Here is a 23,349-nt window from a genome sequence, read left to right as displayed (position 1 = left end):
TTGAAAATGAGATGCCGTTGTTCAACAGGATTTACAGTATAATTGTTAAAGACAGCAATGCCTATCTTTTGATTTGTAAAGTCTCGAATATTTTTTTTGATGATCATTTAAATGCATTTGATATTGAGGAGAAAAATGAGGTTTTCACAGTGATCTGTGTAAATGACCTGGTATATTATAGACCTTGTGATAGGCAATTTTCATATGACACCGATGACCAAGTGTACCTTGTTCCATACTGTAATTATATGTGAATCCATGCAGACTGTTAATTGTTAATGTGGTGTGGTGGCCATTTAATAAGACTATTTTTCGAAAGAAGTTTTTGCCTTGTTTATTTTTTGTGATAGGTTTGGCGGGTGGTTGTGGTGGTTAAGGATGGGTGGGTTTATTGGTAGTCAAATTTTACACCCATTGGTCTGAATGCATTAGTAGTCAGTGTAGCATTTTCAACCGCAGTTTTATTAAAATTACATTATTGTAGAGTACTATTGACACTACACACATATTAGCTAGTGTTAATTTTGAACTCCTTACAGTGTTGAAATAACTATAGCTGGGAGTGGAAACATTAACACTGACACTACACATGTGTTAGCCAGTGTTAATTTTGAACTCGCTACAGTGTTGAAATTACTAGAGCTAAGTGTAAAAATACACACTGACACTAGTGTAAAGTACTATTGACACTTCACAAGTGTTGGCCAGTGTTAATTTTGAACTCCCTACAGTGTTGAAATAACTATAGCTGAGTGTAAAAACATTAACACTAATGTTAGTGTTAAATTAACACTGAAAAGAGTGGACGCATATACACACTTTCTTGGTGTTAAATTTAACACTCTAAGAGTTGATTTAACACCGGCTATTTTGCTGTGTGCATGCTGCCATCCGGTTGCATATAATAATACCATGTCCGATTCTATCTGACCATGTTCTCACCTAATGCTGTCCAGCGGCGTTTCATGTACATGTGAAAGGTGCCTTTTGCCTTCAGGCTCTTACCCAGAAGCACTGATTTAACAACGCTATTCCATGAGTTCAGAATGAGAAGGATCTGGACTTTTAAGAGCACTTTGATAAGTTGTTCAGTTCCCTGTGGAAAAGGGCTGTCTGTTTGGGAAGCACTGAGAATACGACTTGATAAATGAGATGTGGATTATGCTGCAGGATTTGTCTGTAAATTTGTAAATAAATATCTTAATAGTTGTTAAATTTGGAACCCTATCACTTCAATACATTTTCTTGATTTTTGGATACTTCGTTTACCAGAGGCATGCAAGAGAAATGTTTTCTTCCTGAATTCAGCGCAACACGGAGTGAGTGACTTATATACAAATTGTCATTTGGTGGGTAAAGTCTTCCTTTAAAATCTTAGTTCTTCCTCCTGCTCGTTCCCTTCTGTCTGTACCGTAGGTTGAAATTCTGCACCGAGTCACATCGAAATGCTAAATTCTTTCAAAGATGGAGCTTGTCATAGGAGGAATGCTTTAAACATGGAGGAAGCTCTGCATTTTTGGCTGCAGCTTTCTGCAACCCGCTGTGAGGGAAAAGGCTAAAAATTCCTGGCAGTGGCTGCGTGTCGTGTCCACGCTGAAAGGGGATCTGAAAGGGGAGTTCCCTCTCCCTCTCCCTCTGTCTCCCTCTCTCCCTCCCTCTCTCTCTCTCTCTCTCTCTCTCTCTCTCTCTCTGTTTCTCTCACACACAGCTCAGCATCTCCACTCTCACGATGCCTGAATTTGCTGGTCTGATGCTCAACAGAGCCACTATCAAGTACGGAAGGATTTGAATCACAGCTCCTGCGAGAGGTGAGTCATTCTTAGTCTGTCTCCTCACTCATGATGGATTCTTACCACCACCTCGAAATATTTGTATATTTACTTTTTGGTCAAAACTATTATTTTTTAGAACAGCTAGTATTACAGTAGCTAGACTTAAGGTGTGTGTAATTTTTTGTGACATTATGCCTCATTATTATTTTTGTCATTATGAAATTTGTATGGAAACTTCATTTTTGTTTGTGGTATTAAATACAGAGTTTGCATTAATTTAACAGAAATTTCAGGGTTACTTGGCTGAGCATGTTGCAGCTGCATGACATGTTTTTTTTTTTTTTTTAGTATTTCCTACTTTTTGTCCGGGGAATCTGGTTGACTGTTATAATATGTCAAGATGAACTACGAACAGCTTCATATAAGCATAGAAATTGTATGATATTTTGTATTTTGGGAAACCTAAATTTGTTACCAACATTGTTGACATACTGTCCACAAAAGGATAATTAACATGGGATTTTAATAGCTTTTCTTTGCAACAGACTCAAAGCTGTGCAGCATGTCTCATCAAAACCAAAAAACTGCAAGAAAAAGCCCTGATGTCTGTTGAGAAATGAGGTCACCGTGGTGAAACGCATTCATTATATTTGCTGTCACTGGATTTCACAGGGTGCAGATAGAGCTCACACAAACACAGAGGTCCAGATGCTGCACAGTCTCACGTGCCACACACTGTGGCATTAAAAAAAAAAAAAAAAAAAGGAAATGAGCATCACAGTGAAAGCTGTGAGACAAATGATTAATTTAGCATGATGAAAACTTTATAGATGCCACCCACACAGTGCAGGAAATCTTTTCTTTTCCTGTCTGATTGTTACTGTAATAATTGCCCACAGAAGGATTCATTTTCTCACAAGATTAGTCACCAGAGTGGCAAAAGCAGCAGCAGTGAGCGTCACTCGGTGTGAGACATGGATCTGCCTTTTTACAGACTGGTTACTGATAAAGACATGTGGGGGTGGGGACTTGCCTCATTTCTGGTCTATTATTTGGTTTGCATTATGAAATATGTGTGTATATGTCTCTCTGACACCTGCAGAGGGAGAGATGTTTGGCAAGTCACTTCGTTAAAGCTCATGTAAATAGTGACTCATAAGACTCAGCTTGCTTTAACAGACTGCAAATGGAAAGCAGCTGCACAATATTACATACATGTGACATAGAACAGCACTGGTTCTTAATCGCCTCCTTTTGTCAGTTATTTTAAGATTCAGGGACATCTAATGGCACAAAGAGTGTATAATATTTATAACTACGTTTTCATTGGTTTATAATGACCTGAAAACAAGAATACTTGTGTTTTTGTTACCTTAGAATAAGAAGTTTTATCTATGTATGGAGCACGTCCTCTTCCACACATTCCGTCATGCTCTTTCTACTGTAGACCAGGGCAGAAAAAAAATACTGGCTCTACATGCATTTTTGCACCAGCAATTATAATTCTCCTACACACTTGGCTCACAGGAGAAGTTTAAGTTCTGCCCCCCTGCTAGATGCCAATAAGTCCTGCACACTGGAGCATTAGGTAAACAGAATAGCCAAAAACAGAGATTACTGTCTGATCATCTGTTACCAGCTTTACAATTGATCTGTAATATATACTATATATTCCACGAGCACAGGACTTTGACCCAGGTCAAAGTGTTTGTGTCCTGTGTGAAACTAAAAATCAATGCTGAGTTATTTTGTCAAGTGAGTCATTAGTCACGAGTTGTTCGATTCCCTTGGCAAATGTCAACCATGATATTTTCATAACCTTAATCAAGTTCATAATCACATTGCGTAATACACAGTATATAAAGACACACACACACTCAACACACTCAAACAAACATACACACAGGCACATACACACACGTGTGTGTTACTATTTAATATAGAAAACTGAATGAAACTTGAGAATATTTAATTAAACTTATAGTGACATAAAATTGCATAAATCGTAGGCTATCCATTATTACTGTATTTTTTGTTGTTGATCGTGTGGCGTTCAAGTTGTTTAATTTCTGAAACTTAAATACCATATAATCTAATTTCAAACGGGAGCCCATGACACTAAATGTTTCCTACATTGACTTTCATGTTTAAATGAAACTTGTCAAGCAGCCTTTCTCGATATTCAAGTGTACAACTCGTTTCAGAAGGAATGATTCTGTTCACATTCATACATGGTACATTTATATGGATATGAATTAGTGTAGGTATGTATATCAATCAAAAGCTGACGTATAGATGCATGATGGCATGATTTGTTTCAGCTGAACTCTGCTGTTGATCACAGACATACTAAAAATCCTAACAACATCAGAGGCTGGTTTATTGATTTTCCACTGAAATATTGCCACCTATCTTGCTACTTAATTTACATAACCCTCCAAGTAAATCTGTTGGTGGCAGCTACCTAATTAGCACAAGATTTACAGCCAAGAAATGAATAATCATTACTTGAATTGTGATATTGCTGTTATTTTGAGGGACGTCTGAGAGAAAAAGAAAATGCCACTTAACGCTTTGTTTGTGATAGCGTAGCCATGGCAACTTTTTAAGAGGTCCTCATGACCACAGTGTTTTGCTCTCATCTGTGTCATTGTCATTGGAGTCAGTTACATCATGAGATCAGCTGCAGAATGAGACGCGATGGTTACGGAGGATCAGCTTCCACTGGTGCTGTCCACGCAGATCACAGTGAGGGGAGGCTCAGTGGGAGTGTTCTCTGCCAGTAAATGTTCAGATCCTGACGGACGGAGCTCAGTAGGGCTGACACTCAGCAGGGCTGTCCTTCAGTTTGTGCAAATTAGAGAACACAATGTCACAATTAAATTATTCTGAAATTATACAGGTTTTAATAGATGTATTATATGGAGCCCCAACTGACAAAATGCATCAAAGGCTATTAGAAAATTCAAAATTAATTAACTCAATACATCAAATAATACTATTAGTTAAACAGGTCAAATGGTGTAAAAAAAAAAAAAGAAGTACATCTTTTTATTATTCTCAATCAGCTAGTAAAAACAACACTTTTTACACTTAAAAAACCCCCCAAAAAAACCATATCTTTAGTATATCAGATCCCAGACAATATTCAAATGAGGGGCCCATGTATGTTGTGAATGACCTGAAAATTAGACCCTTTATGGGACTGTCCATATTGTTCCATATTAGCCCCATGTCAATTGCCCATATGGGTACACAGATATGATGTCCATTTTGGACTTATAGCCTCTTAGTATCCAGGTAGCCCTAGCATAACCCATATGGGGCCAAGTTGGGTTAACCCACCCATGTGGACAGTTGGCATGGGGCCATTATGGAACGGATGGACAGTACCATTTAGGGCTATTTTTTTTTTTTATCTTATTCACTCCTCACATGGGCCCCACACACAAATATTGGTTGGGATTAAGATCTGTCTATGGGTGTGTAACATCATTGCAGATGGTCGTCAATTTTGTTTGGGAAAAAAGAGAGAGTGTGTTTGGGGCAGTTTCACAGTCCTTAGTTACACTTGAAGAATATCGAGGCGAACAGACTGTTTGACTATTTGAAGCCCCTTCTGCTAACTTTGACGAAAGATATGAGAAGAAACTCGCCCGCACACTTGCTAGCATGACATGGTTGGTACCAATGGATTCCGTAGGTTGTCTTATTGTAGGCCTACATATATACCGCAACTTTTGCACTAGCTAAACCCTTTGAAACTGAGTGAATTGGCTTGATTTATTTAAAAAGAAGAAGAAGGCAATGAGTACTTGAGAAGAAACCTTAAGCTCTACCCCCACCAAAAAAAAGAAAGAAAAAAAGGGGAAGAAATGGATTTTTTTTAAGTGCAGGAAAATAACCCAAAAATTATCATAGAAAAAAAAGAAAAAACAAAACAACAATTAGGATAAAACGTGATAATAATTCAATAACATGTTTTATATTATATAATTATGATAATCATGCATGTAGGTTTTCATAGTTTACTTTTAATAATGTTCTAAATCCAACTAATTTTTGCATTTGCAGGACATTCCTTGCCGAGTTGCTCCTTGCCTTTTCCCCCACATATTAGAAAGAAATCAAACCTATTTGCTCAGTGTTTAAAGGTTTGATTACTTGTGAAAGGCATCTGAATGCTGCACAAGTAAAGTGCTGTCGATCCAAGTTTCAATGGGTTAACAAATGAGTAAAGTGTAAGTGTGAGTCAGTTACTTTCAACTGACCAAGCGTGGGCCTCTAATGACAGCCAAAGACCAAACACATGTGTTCAGAGTATCACAATTTTACCATTATTATATTAAATAAATTTGTGTATTATTCCAGTCTGTTATGAAATGCAAAGTAGACATAAGTGCTATTTGACTTGGGGGACCATGGTCTTATTTGGTTGACACTCTTGCTGGTGTTTAAATGAGCCCTCTTGGAGGCCCTCGACTGCTTTTTCTTTCACAATTCCTTCACTGTGCTATGATTTGTTGACTTAGACTTTTTGACCATCTTAGTCATAGAACCAGTCACAATGGTTCTTATGCATGTTGATGTCACAAAGAAAACAATCTTAATTTGCCACTTTTCTGAGCAGTTCTCTACTGGCTACAAATTGTAGAAATTGCAAACTTTCTCCCACGCTATAATCATATAGAGAACCAACACACTGGTAGGCGACTTTTAGAATCCTCCAAATTGCAATAGCATCACTGCGTAAAGTCTTGTAACAAAGTGAGAAAAAGGTGGAAAAAAATGTTGAACACCATATTAATTTAATTTTTAATTTTTAAGTGTGTCACACTTGTCTTTCCTGAAGGATCACAAAATAATTAGGACTTTAGTGTCCTTGACATTTTGCTGAATGCCTGCTATTCGACATCACTTCTCCCAATGTCAAATGAGCTACAGAAAACCAAATATTTCTTTGAGGTATTTGTTGGCTTTCTTTTCAAGCATTAACTTGCTTGCCAAAGTGCTTTAGCTGTGATTTTCTGAGTGTTTATGCAATGTGAATGATTAATAGAACTGTGTGGTGAAGGTTTGTGACAAGTAGTAGCCTCAGCATGGTAAGCAGAAAAGGCTGGTGCTCAGTGTATCTGTATTCAGTTAAGCCTATAGCTGCACATTGCTTGACTGGTAAACACATAAATAGACACATTCCAATCCTGGACCGATTGTTGCCTTGGCCATAGGTAGAAACTTTTTATAAACCCATCTATGGCAATGAAGTATAAAGAGCTAGAAAATCCATGGAGGGTGGGAGGAAGGGATGAGTTAAACAAACACAGACTATATAAAATGTATGGACCTAGCTACTGTTACATCATTCACTAGTTTTTGGGCATATGTCTGGAAGGCTCAAATTCAGCATTTTCTTGGATTTTTGGAGCCAGAAGAGACCATATTTGGACAGGAGGGTGGCACTTTGGAGGAGAGAGGGGGCGATCTGACTCAGACTGTGGTGACACCTTGCAGTCAGTCTGACACTCAAAGCGACCATGCCCTTAGTTATGCATATTTTTAGTCAAAAGCAATGTAACATGGGGGGTCTATGGGATTGACTCGCTCTTGGAGACAGCCTCAAGAAACCATTCATGGGACTGCAGTTTTGGCAGTTCTTACTTGACAGATGTTCACCCCAGAGACCACTATTTGTGTCCCGTGGGAAACCAAAAGAAAATATTGAAGAAAAAAAAAATCAAGATGATAATACATGTCACATACTTCACAAGACGTATTTGTTTATATTTTTTCTAAACCTAACCACAGTAACTTTACATGCCTCAACCTAACCTCTGTAACCTTACATTAAAAATGTAATGCCATTCATAGTCAATAAAGCTACTTGGTTAGGTTTAGGAGAAAAAAAAACATGGTGAGGATGTACCTTAAATTGAATCAAAGTTCACATGGAACCAAACATGGGAAAGTGTGTAGTTTTGTGTTGCTTTTTTTCTTTTTACTCCTGTACAGTACATTAATCACTTGATGGCAGCCTTTGAAAATATGTGTGATGTACACAAATTACTGGCTCATGATTATGTGGAATATGTACAAATCTGGGTGATAGGATGAGTTTTTGAGGATGACTCTTATTTGGGGAAATGAGACACTTGTTGATGCTTCAATCAGGAAACGTTTAACACGAGCACTCGGGTCAGCACAGAGACAAGACAGAAAGCGGCCTTGCAAAGGACAAATTGAATTCTTCTTTTTACAATCCAGGATGGCGCTACCGGGATCTCAACACCAGCACATGGTGGAATTACACTGCCTGTGGTTATGATTAGGTAATAATAGCACATAATAACTAATGCTGTTAGGTCAACAAATGCAGATGCTGCCATGTATGATTAGTTTAAAGGGAAGGAGGCACATTGTAAGATGTACAAAAAAAACCCCCCATCAAACCATGAAAGTTCAGGGTTTCATTATATCACATAGTTAGGCTGTTTCTTGCCGTATCATGCAGATGTGACAAGTTCCGTCCAGCTGTATTCTCAATGACACTGCCCGTCTAAGTATCAGGCTGTTGTGGCAAGTGCTGTCTGGATTACTGCCGGCATCTAATCACACCGTGACTCTTTCTGTCTGTCCGTGTTCTCAGCTGATGCCATCCAGCGGCATATCATGTGGACGCGAAAGGTGTCTTTTGGTTATCAGGATCTTACAGCAAAAGCACTGCAAAAACGGTGGTATCTGATGACTTCAAAATGAGAACAGGCTGGAACATCTTACTATGAAAAACAAAGCCAAGGACCAAGCTGCAATGTTTGATGAGTTAGGAGTGAGTGCGTGTTAGCAAATCACACTGAAAATTTCTACATGATTTATTGATTGTAAATAATATGAGCTTGATTGATTAGGTAAACTAAGACAAATAACTAAATTCATGTCACTGGCCTATTCGCTTAGTGTTTTGTTTCAGCTGACTCTGCTATATAACCAGTCTGTTTGTTGTGGAGATATTATGTCCTTTCATATACTTTATATTGTAGTATATATGCAAACAGTGCCTGCTCACAGATTGTTGTTTTGGTGCGATTAACATTTCCAAGTGATTAAATTTAATTACATTCGTTGCACTGTGCATAATTGATGTTGTCCTGCTGTCTGGATGTATAATGTAGAGAACATCTAAAGGCACACAAATTTCCACTTCATTTTCTATATAAATATTGAAATAACCTTCAAACAGCACAATATGCTCAGAAATTTAACATCCATTCAAGTATTCTGTTTTATCCCACATGGAGCCTTTCCATTCACAGAAATAAAAAGCATGTGTCAAATTTTAACAGCAACTGAAAAGTGGAAACCGTGTGGATAGTGTGCATCCATGGTGAGATTTTAAATTCAGATGTTCGTTAGCTGTCAGAAGCATCAAGATGTGTCTCTTGATGTTGTGATCAAGGCAGTGTGGGTTTTCTGTTTTGTAACAGTGGCACAAGATCCCAGTCAATACATGGCCCCCTGGGACAGTTACTTAGAGGGAGGGAACACACAGCCAGAGACAGGAGGACACAAGCAGGGCACAAAGGATCACAGCGTCCGAACTCACACAAGATGTATGATTATAGCAGGAGCTGCATTAACATATATACAGTTTACATTCTCGCATCACATCATGCCCTGCATGAGGAGCTGGTTTAAAAAGACAAGGCAAGGCATGGCCTAAAGGCAACTCAAAGTGCTTTACAGATTTAGTCAAAGTTCATTGTAGGCCAATCACAAGGCATGCCCCAAATTGTTGTGGAAAAAGTAATTTTAAATAAATTTCAATTTTTATTTCATCTATAAAGATACCAACAGAAAGATTTTCAAATTTGTTTCCTATAATACGGAGAACCCTGTTTTATGAAGCAACAGATGTTTGCTTGCAGAATCTTGTTCTTGAAGTTAAAAGGTGTGGATGACAATTAAAGAATGTAACTGTTTTGACATCTGCTAGCATGCTCTAATCTCAAAAACAAAGCAGTCCATTGAGGAAAAAAATGATCCTCATATATTTTCCTTTTAGCTGAGGTTCCTAGCGTTTATCACAGTTAGTATTCGCAAGAGTGGGCTTCACAGAGCCTGTTCATAACTGGTAATAATGTGCATGTTGTGTGATCTGATCATAATTGGACAGTGCAAAATACAAGCATAAATGACCACAAAGACATATTTGTCACAGTTTGACGCAATGTTGTATCACCATTCATTGCACATGTATATGTATATATATATATCAGAACTCAGACTGAGATCATGATCAAAAAAGAAGTGATTAAAGGATCATTACCTTTGATGGAGCCTGTTTTGTAATTCATGTCCCTAGAATCTCACATCAAATGCAGTTAATCCAACATCTCTGCTGTGCTGTGTTAATTCATAGCTATCTCTGAAGCTGACAATTTTTCTTTGATGTGATGTCTTAAAGAAACCCTTAAAAGTTTCCAAAAGAAAAATAAAAAAAAGAACTCACCTGAAAGAGGACATATTGAGGTATATTATAAGGTCTGAAAAAATACTTTTAATTCTAAAAGCAAACTGAATATCTGTGGAAGCACACAGAACCATTTGGTCTCACTTTTTCAAAGCATCTTTTGAACGTGGGCTTGATACTGTAGGTGTCTAATCCAGTCTGAACTGTAACACATTTATAGTACATTTACAGTAATACTTGTTTAATACTTGTTTCTTTTTCATCTTTTTTCTAAATAGAGGATGCCTTTTCTTTTCCATTTTTACAGAAAGTATCAAATGATTTTAATTTCTATGCTTGCTTTGAAATGTTAGGTCTAGAGCGCCTTACATATAATGTCATTATTGCGGTTTGAAAAAAAGAGCGATAACATTCTTCCCTGCTATATGAAATATTTGCCATATAGGATCATAAATGGAAAACATCAACAATTAGGTTATTGAATATAGGAATACTTTCAGTTATTACAACAGGATTGGATGGATCTCATACGTTTTGTGTGTATTTGGGAAGAATTTCATATGATACCAACATTAATAAATAATAAACTCATAGTGAGACTATTAATATACTCTATAGGCCTTTTTAAAGAGTTCTTTCAAAAACATGGGAAGAGGGCGATAAGGAACTTGACAAGAAATGGCTCAAAATAAGCAAAAAAGTAAAAGTAAAAAATACAACAACAACAAAACCCCCGACAAATAAATAAACAAAAAAATATATACAATATATATAATTATATAATCGATAAAATTAATAGAATTATAAGTATATTTTTCTTGGCATTTTCCCCCTGTTTTTGATCATATCTAGCTACTGAGAAAAACTTATCTTGATCCACGTGTTAATGGGTTAATGCAGTAGCTGACAGGACCTAAACTGGTCCCTTAGCAACAGAATAGCAAAGAAAAGGTCTGTAGACTTACCTATGAAGTAAATAATGGCAACATAATTGCTGCAGCTGCTGTGATTTGAACAGTGTTGGCACTTATAGGCACAAATAGCTCCAACATCAATTATATTTTATAGTCACAGTAATTGCTTCTCATCTTTGAACAGCTTAAGATAACTTCTGGGCCAATTAGTACTGGAAGAATTAAATTGCAATTATGCTTCTATAATTCATATTTCCTGCAATTATTGTGTTCAAAGTGCGCACATAGCAGCAGCAAAATGTCTTTTACACCTCAAACATAACTTAGTACGACTCCTACATTCAGCCAAGCAGCAAAGGTTAATTACTGTACCCACTAAGCTCATAGTGACACTCTGTAATAGGATTTGGATGATGGCTGCTTAAATGAGAAAGACTGCAGTCAAAACAGGGGTTAGGATGGCATAATGGAGAATTAATATTGCCTAACTTTGCTTCAATGGCTTTGTTTTATTCCCATTGGTGTGTTTGCTTTCCTTTCTTTTTTCTATTCAGTGTGTAGATTTTTTCAGCTTGACAGCAGCTCTTATCTGGGAAATGCTTCATGTGGCACATGACTCAGGAATTTGAAAAAAAAAAAAAGTTTACACTGTAAATCTGTTTAATGTATAAGCAACCCCAACGTATCATTCAGAATAGCCAGAGGGTCGCTCTGTCATGTGGACCCTCTTTTTCAGTTGGATTTCGTCTCGTCTCATCAGCTGAGGCCTGGATCTTAACACTGAGTCTTTCTTGTGTCCCATTTACAGTGTTGTGTCAGGCCAACACATCGCTTTTCTCTCATAACCAAAGCAGTAAACAAACTTCGGTGACAATTTGTCTTAACGAGTCATTAATCTGACGTGTCCTTAAATTAAGTTATTGCCCAAGAAAGCTCTCATGATCCCAGTCATCACCAAAACCTCTGACCACTGATAATAAATCTCATCTGACCTTATCAAGTGCAACAGTCTGATTAATTTCATGCCGACAGAGTTAAGGGTTTCCCAAACAGTCATTATTAGTGTTTGCCCAGAAAGTTTAAAACGTGCTGCCACCAATGGATTTTCTATTTTGGGAGCAGGGCCGTTCATTCGGAACACTGTTGAAATATATATACCATTCAGATATTCATTGCACCACAATCCCGGAGGGCAGAGTGCACTCTGGGCATAGATGGAGCAGCAGAACATCACGCACATTGAAAATAAACATTTATTCAGCAGGGTCTAGAAGTTTGCATTTACTCACAGCAGCTTTTGCTCTCATCAATCGATCTGACCGGCTCTGAACGGATCAACAGATCACTTATCCACCCCGCAAGTCACAAACTGCTACTGAGGAAACAAACAATTCAAGGAGAGCTCTACCTGCAATGCATTCACAGGCCTGCAAAAACCTCCAACTTCAAAGAGGGGACACAGAATAATACAAAGGGATTACACATACAATAGACAACAAACAAAAATAAAAGTTTGCTGTCTTTGTCAGCTCACACAACACACACTCTGTGGGAAGCACTGTATTCCTAGCTGCCACCAGCAGTGGGTTAGCTTAACATAGCAGGAGGACTAAAAGCAGTGAAAAATAGCAAGCCTAGTTCTGTCTAAAGATAACAAAAATCTGCCGACCAAAAACTCGCACAACATGTCCTCACAGTAAGGTTGCCAGATAACTAAATTAGTTGAGATTCAAGGAAGTCCCCAAGCTTGGTGTGAATGAAACTCTATCCCGTATCCAGTATGTGTATGTCTATTTGATTAATCAATCCCTATTTTTTCTGCAATACAATTATATTGCTTGGGAATGGTCCTGGAGATGACCATGAAATTAAGTTGTTTCTGCCTTTCATCACAAAAAAGTTAAAATAATAAATAAATAAATAAATAAATAAAATAAAATGAATGAATGAATAAATAAATAAATATCTGGCACATAAACATTATATCTGAGCAACACGGTAAAAAAACATATTTTACCTAATAAAAATAATATCACGCTGTCTCAATTTGACATCTGTTTTCCTTTGCAGCCGGCTTGAAAAATGTATCTCACAATACAGCAGCAGTGAACTGGACCCGAGCCACAGCAGGGATGAATCTGTCCAATCAGTCCTCCTACCAAGAGGAGATGCCGCTGGGTAACTCCACCTGGGCTTACTCCTACCACCAGAACTACACCCTGCCCCCCTCCATTACTGCCAGACAAGACCAGCACATCCAAACCTGCAGCATGCGAGCAGGTCCACATCGCTGTGGAGGTAAGACCAGGATGAGTGGCACTAAACACCAAAATGTAATTTTGTTTTGTTTCATTTTCTAAAAAATGCAAACTGAGCTGCATCCCATCAACAGTTCATCATTTTACTGTAACTCCACCGTTATACTTTACTCCAGTGCCCAACTTTTTTTGTTTTAACATGACAGTGACTTACTGCTCGAACAGTTTTAAAACCCTGATGAGGTAAAACACAGAACAGTATCTCTTAGTAAATTTCAAACTGTGTCAATGTATTAGCTCTGTGATCGTCTGGCGGGCTCTTCAGGGTGTACCCCTCATCTTGCTTCATGTCAGCTGGGATTTGCTCCAGCAGCCCGACAACTCTGAATGGGATAAGCAGTTACAGAAAATGGATGAATGGATGGAATACAAATGAACAGAAGCCTGAAAAAAAGTTCTAATTTTTTCTTTTAGTGTTTTTGTATATCCTCTTTCCTGTCATGTTAATATTCCATTGTCCCTCCTGCGTTCCTTTAGGCATGTGATATCCATGTTTGGAGCCATATTTCTTATACTCCATTTTGACCACACTTTTATTCTCCTCATCTTTGTTCTTTCATATTTCTCTGTCTCCTCAGGTCTTTCTGATCCTGGGTATCATCTCCCTGCTGGAGAACATCCTGGTCATCACAGCTATAGTGAAAAACAAGAACCTCCACTCACCCATGTACTTCTTTGTCTGCAGGTGAGTGGTTCAGTTGTTGTGCACACACTATAAAAATATAATGTCATAAGGTATTAGGATCAAAACTTTCTTTCTGGAATGTATTTTTACTGCTTTTAGATGTACTCCTAAATTTACCAGCACTGCACGATTAGCAAAAGAGGCCGTTTATTAAATTTGTGCCGTTCTTTAGTGTTTATCTTCTATCTTGGTGTAATAAATCCAGGGCCCCGGGGTAAAAATGAGTCGTTATCCCATGTGTCTTCTGCTCTTTTTGCATTGAGTAATCTGTAATTTCATAAAGCACAATTTAATTTACAAACCATGAAAGAACAACATAAAGTTATATAAAGTCCCTAAAACTAGATCCCAACTCTCTCTCATCTGCAATATTAACAAAATATAGTAATGATGCAGGTGTCTCTTTAAGACCCTGATGTTTTCAGTTTATTTTGTTTTTTTATTTTTTTAAATTTTTTTTAATTTGACAGACATTCACTGTAGCCAGCTCAACTGCATATTCTACAGCTCTTAAACATGATGCATCAGATTCAAACATTTCGCTCAAGAATTGCATTTATGTCTGACAATATTGCTTAAGTTTTGCCTAAATCTTAATGGAAACCCACCTATTCTACACCTATATTATTATTATTATTATTATTATTATCTGTGATAAATACCATTACGGTGATCCATTGTAATGGTGTTCCATTAGCTTTAATACCAGCAGTGTCAAATATACTTCAGCAAAATTAGGATTAAGCATCAAAACTTTGCTGTGCCTTCATTCATGGAGCACTTGGCTAAATTAAACAATTATCCTGTGTTTAAAGCAAAAACATTTCTTTATTAAAATAGGTTTGGGTGTATCTGGGACCTTGAAATGTCTACCAAACTGGTTAAATGCATTGTACCTGTCTGCTGTGCACTTTATTTTACATGTTATTGATGGATTGATTGGCGTTTGTTGTCGAATGGATGTGTGGCGCTACTATTGTTGTATGCATGTGAACTACCCACTGTTTTTGGCCAAGTCTCCAATGTCTAGATTCAGTCTAGATTGGAGAGGATCAATTCATCTGTTTTTTTTAATGCACTGTGTCTAAAATATAGCTTGTCATTTTAACCAGTGATCCATAATATATGTGCACAACCAACACATTTGTTAAATCTTGCAACTTGCACACTGATAAGGCACTTTGCATCATGCACTTTATACCATGCAGCTCACATTGCTACCATCACTGTACTTTGGTCCTCTGTATGAATTGTTGTATTTTTTCTTTCTTTCTTGACATTTCTATGGTCTGTTACCTGCCAAGGGACTATGGATGTAAATTACCAGTCCTGCTAACTTCAGCATATTTACATATGTATTTTATAGTCATGCTCATTAATATGCTGTGTCCCTTTTCAATAAACATGAGATAAAATTGCCTCGGGTTGCCAAAAAAAAGGTTCAGAACAAGGCTGACAGACTAAAGAAACAGGAAGATGATAACAAACTAACCCAGGCACAATCTCTGGAAGCAGCAAGGATTTTAGAAGCAATCACAGCCCTCAAAGACGACTTTGGTTCCAAATACTGACTGCAGATAATGAGATCAAGATGAACTTCAAAGATTTCTCAGGGAGACTGGGGCAAGCAGAAGATTGGACTGGTGATGTGAAGGCAATATCACCAATAGAGTGACTAGAGTGTATGACACCATGGTGTCATATTCAAAATAGATGATCTGTAAAACAGAGATCATCACTTGAACCTCAGACTGGTAAACATGCCACAGAAAGTCAAAAATGCAGTTGCTTTTGTGTTGGTGTCAAAGTGGCCACTTGACACCACCCTGAGTCCTGAGACCTTCCCCACTCTGCTGATTATCGAGGGGACTCACAGAATACTGAGTGCGATGTAATCCCTAGCTTTGAGAGTTCTGATAATGAACATGTTAAACTTTCAAGACAGGATCTGAGTCATGTAGGCAGCCGAGAACAAGGACAGGATAATGTCTATGGACCACCAGGTCGTGTTTTTCCAAGACCTGTTCACAGAAATACAAGAAAAGGAAGTCCTTCGTTGATATTAACCCTTTGAAGCCTGAGCAAATTAGCCCAAGTTCTTTTGTAAACATGGAAAGAATGCACTGAGCAATGACAGAAGAAAAGACAAAATGCCTAAAATGTAGAAAAATCTACCTGAAAATTGCAGAATACAAAAGCCCTAAGTGGCCATACTCACATACATTTTTCCCCCCTCCATTTTCCAGAGATAACAGGATAATTTTCTCGAGATCTTGAGATAATGAAATTGTGTTTTCCCAAGGTAACAACATAATTACTTTGAGATCTCCAAGTAAACAATATAACACATTTGAGATCTTGAGATAACATAACTGTGTTTTCCCGAGATCACACCATAATCAATATGAGATCTGGAGATAGCAAATTAAATTTGACAGTCCTGAGATTTCCATCACATGTGACATGCCATGCCATTTATTGTATTAGCACAATTGTAAACAAAGGGTTGGTTGGTTTTGTGACTCGTCACTTCTTGTCTGCTCTTTTTTATCAGTGGATCAGCTGAGCACCTAATGTTGCGATGGATGACTCACTCTGTTTGGGGATGTGGTGCTGGGATTAATGTGGGGGGTTTTACATGTGCATTTTCTTTCAACATGCAACCTAGTCTTTTAGAAACAGACACATCAGTGCTTATTTTCATTTCATACATGACTTGCATCTCTCATGCTGCATTTCATGGCTTCTCATGTATATGCAATTACAGAACAGAGACAGAGAGTATCCATGAAAATGAAATGTACTTTGTTCTGTTATCCATTACAATACAATCTTAGATATATGCTTTTTCTTCAAATGTCTGCAGAATGTCCTGATCTGTTTTCTATGTCTGATGAATGCTGACTGGAGTAAACCATTTACAGACAAAGTGTTTCACCTCCCTCAGCTTTTCTTTAGTGTCTCTCGACAGCGTAGGCACTTTATATTGGATGTGTCGAAGGCACAGGCTGTGCTGCAGATGAGTCTAAATTATGCTTTATAGCAGTAATATCTAAGGAGAAGGACTGAGTTCATGTCTGAAAAATGCCTTAATATCTAACATTATTCACCATTTCTTCAGTCGGAAATCGTAGTCAGGTAATTGTACCCAAGTGCAACTTTCAAAGCCATTAGAACAACTTTCAAACTTTTCAGCGCTCATTCCTCCATTCTGGATTCGTCTTTCACCACATATGTAACACAGTATTGTTGTCAAACGATATCAAAGTTCAGGATCATGACAATGAAATAAAAATAAAATAAATGTTTAGTGCAGTGCCTTTTTAATGTAGTATTGTCACGTGCATTGCTGAACCACTAAGATTTCTTATTATTATTTTATCAGTTTGTAGTAATATTTGGAACCCAAAAGCAGACTCAAAAATGCAGTATAAAAGTTAAATTAGTGTATTTGCAGAGCTTGGTGCTGGCAGAGGGCAAAATGATCAAAGCAGAGCTGATAAAGACTGTAGACAGGCAAGCTGAGGCAAAAATGGCAGAGGGCACGCAGACTGAGCGGTGGTTTCTTTTCCTGGGTTCTTTTTGTAAGAGAGTGCAGACACGAGTAGATGCTGGTGAAATATGAACACAAAGAAAAATCCTATAATAGCTCAGAGAGGCTAACAATAAACACTACAGGAGTAGATGGAATAATCTGGTGAAGAGTACAGCTGAGGCCTGGGTTCTTATACTGAGGCTGATGAAGAGGAGATAAGTTGCAGCTGTGAGTTTTGGACAGGTGCTTGATTGCAGAAGCCACACCTGCCAGAGAGAGACACACACTGTGTTTGCGAATACTCAATCTACTGTACTAGTATATAGAATGGCAAAAAAATATTTTGTATGTCCCAGTAAATAGTATGTCAAATGCAATATGCCAAAAATACCAGGATCTTTACCACAACCAGTTGGATTTTGCAGTATGCAGTATGCAGCATGCTTTTCTGGTGATTATTATGCACAATCCTCTGTGCAACAGCAGAGACATCACATCTTGACAGCTGATTGACAGCTGACAGAAGCCACAGTGACAGATGACAGCACATTAAAGTGACTGATGACAAGTCAAAAGGAAATAATAGGAATAAAAATTATTTTTTTCTTTTTAGCCTTTTTGGTTTTTTTTTTTGGTGATGAAATGAACAAAACAAGCACATGTATACAACGTGAAAACATAAAAAAAACACATAAATTCAAAAGGCAATAACATTTAAAACAAAACAATAATTTAATTAATTGTTAAAGTGATCAAAATAATCATGGATTACCCACAACAAAAAAATTAAAAAATATATATTTATGCATAGAGAAATATGCATACATGCATATGTAGGCTAATTTGATGAATATAAAATGTTAGAATCAACAGTGTATTCAGTCATAATTAAAGTTAAACATAATAATAACAGCAGGGCCTGCGGGGGGTTTACTATCTCTTCTTTCTTTCTATTACGTTTTATTAATTGCACTTTATTCTTGTAATTTTTTTTATTTGTTATATTTGTTGTTGTATATGTATTGCGTACATTTTTTTGGATCTTGAACTAATGACTAAGGAGAAATCTAGACCCTTGGGTTGGACCAGTCAGGAACCACAGCTATATTGTGCTATGCACCTGGGCTAGACTGGAGTATGAAGGTGCTATTAGAATACCGAAATGATCTGAATCAGTGTAATCCTTGGAGGAGGTTAAATCCTGAAAGACTATAATTTTTGTTGTCCTCCCCTTTTAAATCATATTTGCACATAGATTATTTTCTAGTTTACAGCTTTATGTTCCTCTCTGTGGTAGACTGCCATTCTAATATTTTATTACACACCATTGGTTAAAGCTGCTCCAAGATGGAGATCTCATTGATTCAAATTTCCTGCTTTTTATAGAGTCACAAATTTATATCTTTTTTAAAATGAATACAAATGAGACCTCTGCTGTTGTCAGATGGGGGGCATTTAAAGCTTATATCAGAGGCATTATCAAATCATTTACCAGCTCAAACAAACAAACACAAACTGGAAATTGATCTTAACTACAGGATAAGACAGTTGGAAAGGCAGGTTGTTAAAACAATAACTAATGTCTCTTAAATCCCAAACAGAATTACTATGATCGGTGGGAAAACTGGGCTGTATTATGTGAAAAATTGGATGCAGACAGGGCAATAATGCTCTAATGTTCCAAATGGTACAATATCAATGAATCCTCAGTAGATTAATAAATCATTTTTCACTTTCTACATAACACTGTGTACATCTGAATCCTCAACAAACTTGAAGAATATAATGACCCTCTCTGTCAAGCAAACAAAATACAACAAACTAGGTATTACGTTCATTCCCATGTAAAGCTCGTCATTTATCAATGTGGACGTGAAGCCGCGGAGGCCACAATCAAATCTAAAGTGTTGGTTACCATGTGCTTTTGTTGCCCAAACATACACATCTGCTTTTCTTGCCTAAACATAACCATGTGCATTTGTTGCCTTTTCCTAACCACGTGATTTTGTTGATGTCTAAGCATTGGTTGCCATGTGCTTTTGTTGCCTAATCCTAGCCATGTGATTTTGTTAATGTCCCAGTGTTGGTTGCCATGTGCTTTTGTTGCCCAAACATACACATGTGCTTTTGTTGCCTAGTCCTAACCATGTACTTTTGCTGCTTAATCCTTACCATGTGCTTTTGTTGATAACTAAGCATTGGTTGCCATGTGCTTTTGTTGATAACTAAGCATTGGTTGCCATGTGCTTTTGTTGATAACTAAGCATTGATTGCCATGTGCTTTTGTTGTGCAAACATACACATTTGCTTTTCTTGCCTAACCCATGTGCTTTTGTTTCCTAAACATCACCATGTGCTTTTGTTGATTTTCCAGCATCTGTTGCTATGTGCTTTTGTTACCTAATCCTAGCCATGTGCTTTTGCTCCCTAAACATAACCATGTGCTTTTGCTGCCATCCTGGCATTGGTTGTGGTATCCTGGAACATCAACAGCAGACGCAGAAGGATACTTAGAGCATAATACATAGACACGAAAGTCCATTGATAAAGCAGCAATGCATGATGACTTGGGGTGAGAAAGTGTTGGAGTTGCAGAGTGTTGGCAATATCGGCCATAGAGACGTTTGTCTTCTCTGTGATATCATGGAATTAGATGGCGCTCAGCTTGTGGTCCTCTAAGTGTTCACCACATTCGTGAGATTTAGGCTCAACAAAGCTTGCTAACCCACCAATATCTCTAAGTAGTACTCCTCTCTGGCAGAGTTTGTTTCTATGTGTGTGGGTGGAATTACAGGCTGCACCAGAGACTGGTTTTATGGGGAAAAAAAGGAGTTTTAATTTTAAACTATGTGATTTATGCACACATATTAAAATAAAAACTGGTAAAATAAGCTAATGAAAGTGGAGATAATTTCCAGGTCTTGCGATCCAGAATGTTTCTTCGTCACCCGACAAACAATCCCAGTTTACAAAGTAGTTTACAAAGTAAACTGTGCTTTGGTTACCTAAGTAAACTGTTACAAAGTAAACTGATTAATTTCTGGAATATTAAGATTCAAATTGTGTATTTAAAGTGAAGTCATGAAATGCCATGGTCAGACTACAGCTTGTGGAATTTTTAAAGTTCTTTTGATAGTACAGTATAATCTTGAGCTCTGCTCAGCATAATTTCATCATTGTGGTTAATGGGAACACACCTAGCTTTTTCTGTTATCTCTTTGTGATTGCCCTTCTACCTGGCAGACGTGAACTAACAGACACATGATCTGAATTAGATTACAAGTAACAAACTTCATGTGTCGTCTCCATGTAATCAAAAAATGACTTGCACCTCAGTTTTTACATTAATCAATTTGTGGTGACTTTATTTGGACCTGAACTTTATGACCTCCCTCCTTACAACCAAAAGAGTTCCAGCTAACACTCACAGCATGTTTAGAGACAGAGCACACATTCAGGTCACAGTGAAAGTTATTGCTGCCCATATGAATCATTTTAAAGCACCTAAACAGAAACATGTACAGATTTGTGAACCTATTTGCTGACACTTAATGCTGAACCGACACTTGTTTGATTGTTGCAGTCTGGCTGTGGCGGACATGTTGGTGAGTGTGTCCAATGCCTGGGAGACCATCATCATTTACCTGCTTAACAACAGACAGCTGGTGGTGGAGGATCACTTCATTCGGCAGATGGACAACGTGTTTGACTCCATGATCTGCATCTCTGTGGTGGCGTCCATGTGTAGCCTGCTGGCCATCGCTGTGGACAGGTAATGTTGGAGGGAGGCGTGTACGGAGAGATACAAGCACATTTAACTCCATCCTGAAATTCAAGTTTAACAACAGTACTGGAGGGAGAGTAGCAATGAGAGTCAGTGTGCTTTATCATTGTCCTAAAACAAGGCAACATGGTCACTTCTTTTCTTTTTTTTTACAATAGAGGCACTGCTGTGTAATTAGTTACCAGCATTGGTCTCTTAATTTTCTCATTAAAACTGCAGAAATTTTTCTTTTGGATAATCCTCAGGAAATCAGCTAATTTTCTTTAATCTCTGCCCAGTATGTGACCCTCATGTCATTTCCTGTTTCTATCTGAAATTGGCCTGAAAGTTGAGTTTACTTCTCATGGTTGGTGTTCAATAAAAAATATGGAATCTAAAACTGTTACAGGGATCAAAGGCAGAGGATGAAATGGGTGCATGTATTAGCAAATTAATAGTTATAAACGTTGTCCATTGAAACATTTTTAATTAATGTGATTTTGACATAATCTCCTTTTACTTGCTACACATTTAGTTAAGTTAAGTTAAGTCAGGTTAAGTTAAGTTAGGTTAGGTCAGGTTAGGTTAGGTTAGGTTAGGTTAGGTTAGGTTAGGTTAGGTTTGGTTAGGTTAGGTTTGGTCCAGTTTAGGAGTGTTTTCAAAGACAGCCAGGTGTTCATCATTTGTGTGTACACGTGGTCTGAGGCAGTTCTTAATTTGTTTGCAGGGTACGTAAAAATTCAGTTAAGAAAATATTGATGAATCCAGCATTAAGTCACCTACCAGTGGAAGCATTTACTGGTCTGGTGCAGCACAGTGCATTCTGGTAGCTGATAGTTTTCTACCTCTTGCGCAAAAGTATTTTTTCTTGTTGGATAGCACAAAAGTATTTGAGGTACCTTCTATTACAGACAAATCCTAGTTTTATTAACAGGCCATGTTTTCAGCAGTGAAATACCTCTTTAAGTACTTGAAGGGCCCACAATAAAGTGGCACCGATTTAGTGGGGTGCAATCACTGCACAGGGATATATTTCCACTTCTCTAAACATCTAAAAGGTCTCTCCCTTTATTGGTTCCTGCGATCCCTCAGTGACACCTCAGTGATAAGGTTGCAAGAAAGTCGGTGACTTCAAATATCAATATGTTTTATTCTCCACAGGTACGTCACAATATTCTATGCACTGAGATACCACAACATCATGACAGTGAAGAGAGCCGGTTGCATCATCGGGGGAATCTGGACCTTCTGCACAGGCTGCGGGATTGTCTTTATCATTTACTCAGACACCACCCCCGTCATCATCTGCCTGGTCTCCATGTTCTTCGCCATGCTGCTCATCATGGCCTCCCTCTACAGCCACATGTTCATGCTGGCACGCTCGCACGTCAAGCGCATCGCCGCACTGCCCGGCTACAACTCCATCCACCAGCGGGCCAGCATGAAAGGGGCCATCACGCTCACCATCCTGCTGGGGATCTTCATCGTCTGCTGGGCGCCCTTCTTCCTCCACTTGATTCTGATGATATCATGTCCGAGGAATCTCTACTGCGTCTGCTTCATGTCCCACTTCAACATGTACCTCATCCTTATCATGTGCAACTCTGTGATTGACCCACTCATCTATGCCTTTAGGAGTCAGGAGATGAGGAAGACTTTTAAGGAGATCATCTGTTGTTACAGCCTGAGAAACGCCTGCAACAACATTTGCGCTCTGACGGGTAAGTACTGAGAGATGCAGCATGAGAAGACCAATGACATGAAGTACAGGATGAACTGACCGAATCTGACTCTGAAGTAGAACCATAAATAATTCTATTAAAATATGCTGTTTAAGAACTGGTTCAAAGGAGACACTCATAGTATGCAGGAAAATAAAGTGTCCTCATGTATGTACC

General features: G+C 38.0%; 1 protein-coding gene across 1 annotated transcript; it reads left to right on the top strand.

Moving 5' to 3' along the window:
• Positions 1–1,746: 1,746 nt before the first annotated feature.
• LOC121945598 (melanocortin receptor 5-like) lies at positions 1,747–23,315 on the top strand. The gene is given in 6 exon segments (XM_042489863.1): positions 1,747–1,808; positions 13,221–13,372; positions 13,374–13,448; positions 14,047–14,153; positions 21,272–21,460; positions 22,613–23,315. Coding segments are annotated over 5 exon segments (1,032 nt in total). The 5' UTR covers positions 1,747–1,808; positions 13,221–13,282; the 3' UTR covers positions 23,184–23,315.
• The last annotated feature ends 34 nt before the right edge of the window (positions 23,316–23,349 follow it).

This window comes from Plectropomus leopardus, chromosome 7, assembly GCF_008729295.1.
Source record: "Plectropomus leopardus isolate mb chromosome 7, YSFRI_Pleo_2.0, whole genome shotgun sequence".
NCBI classification, from domain to species: Eukaryota; Metazoa; Chordata; class Actinopteri; order Perciformes; family Serranidae; genus Plectropomus; species Plectropomus leopardus.
This window is presented reverse-complemented; position numbering and strand designations above follow the sequence as displayed.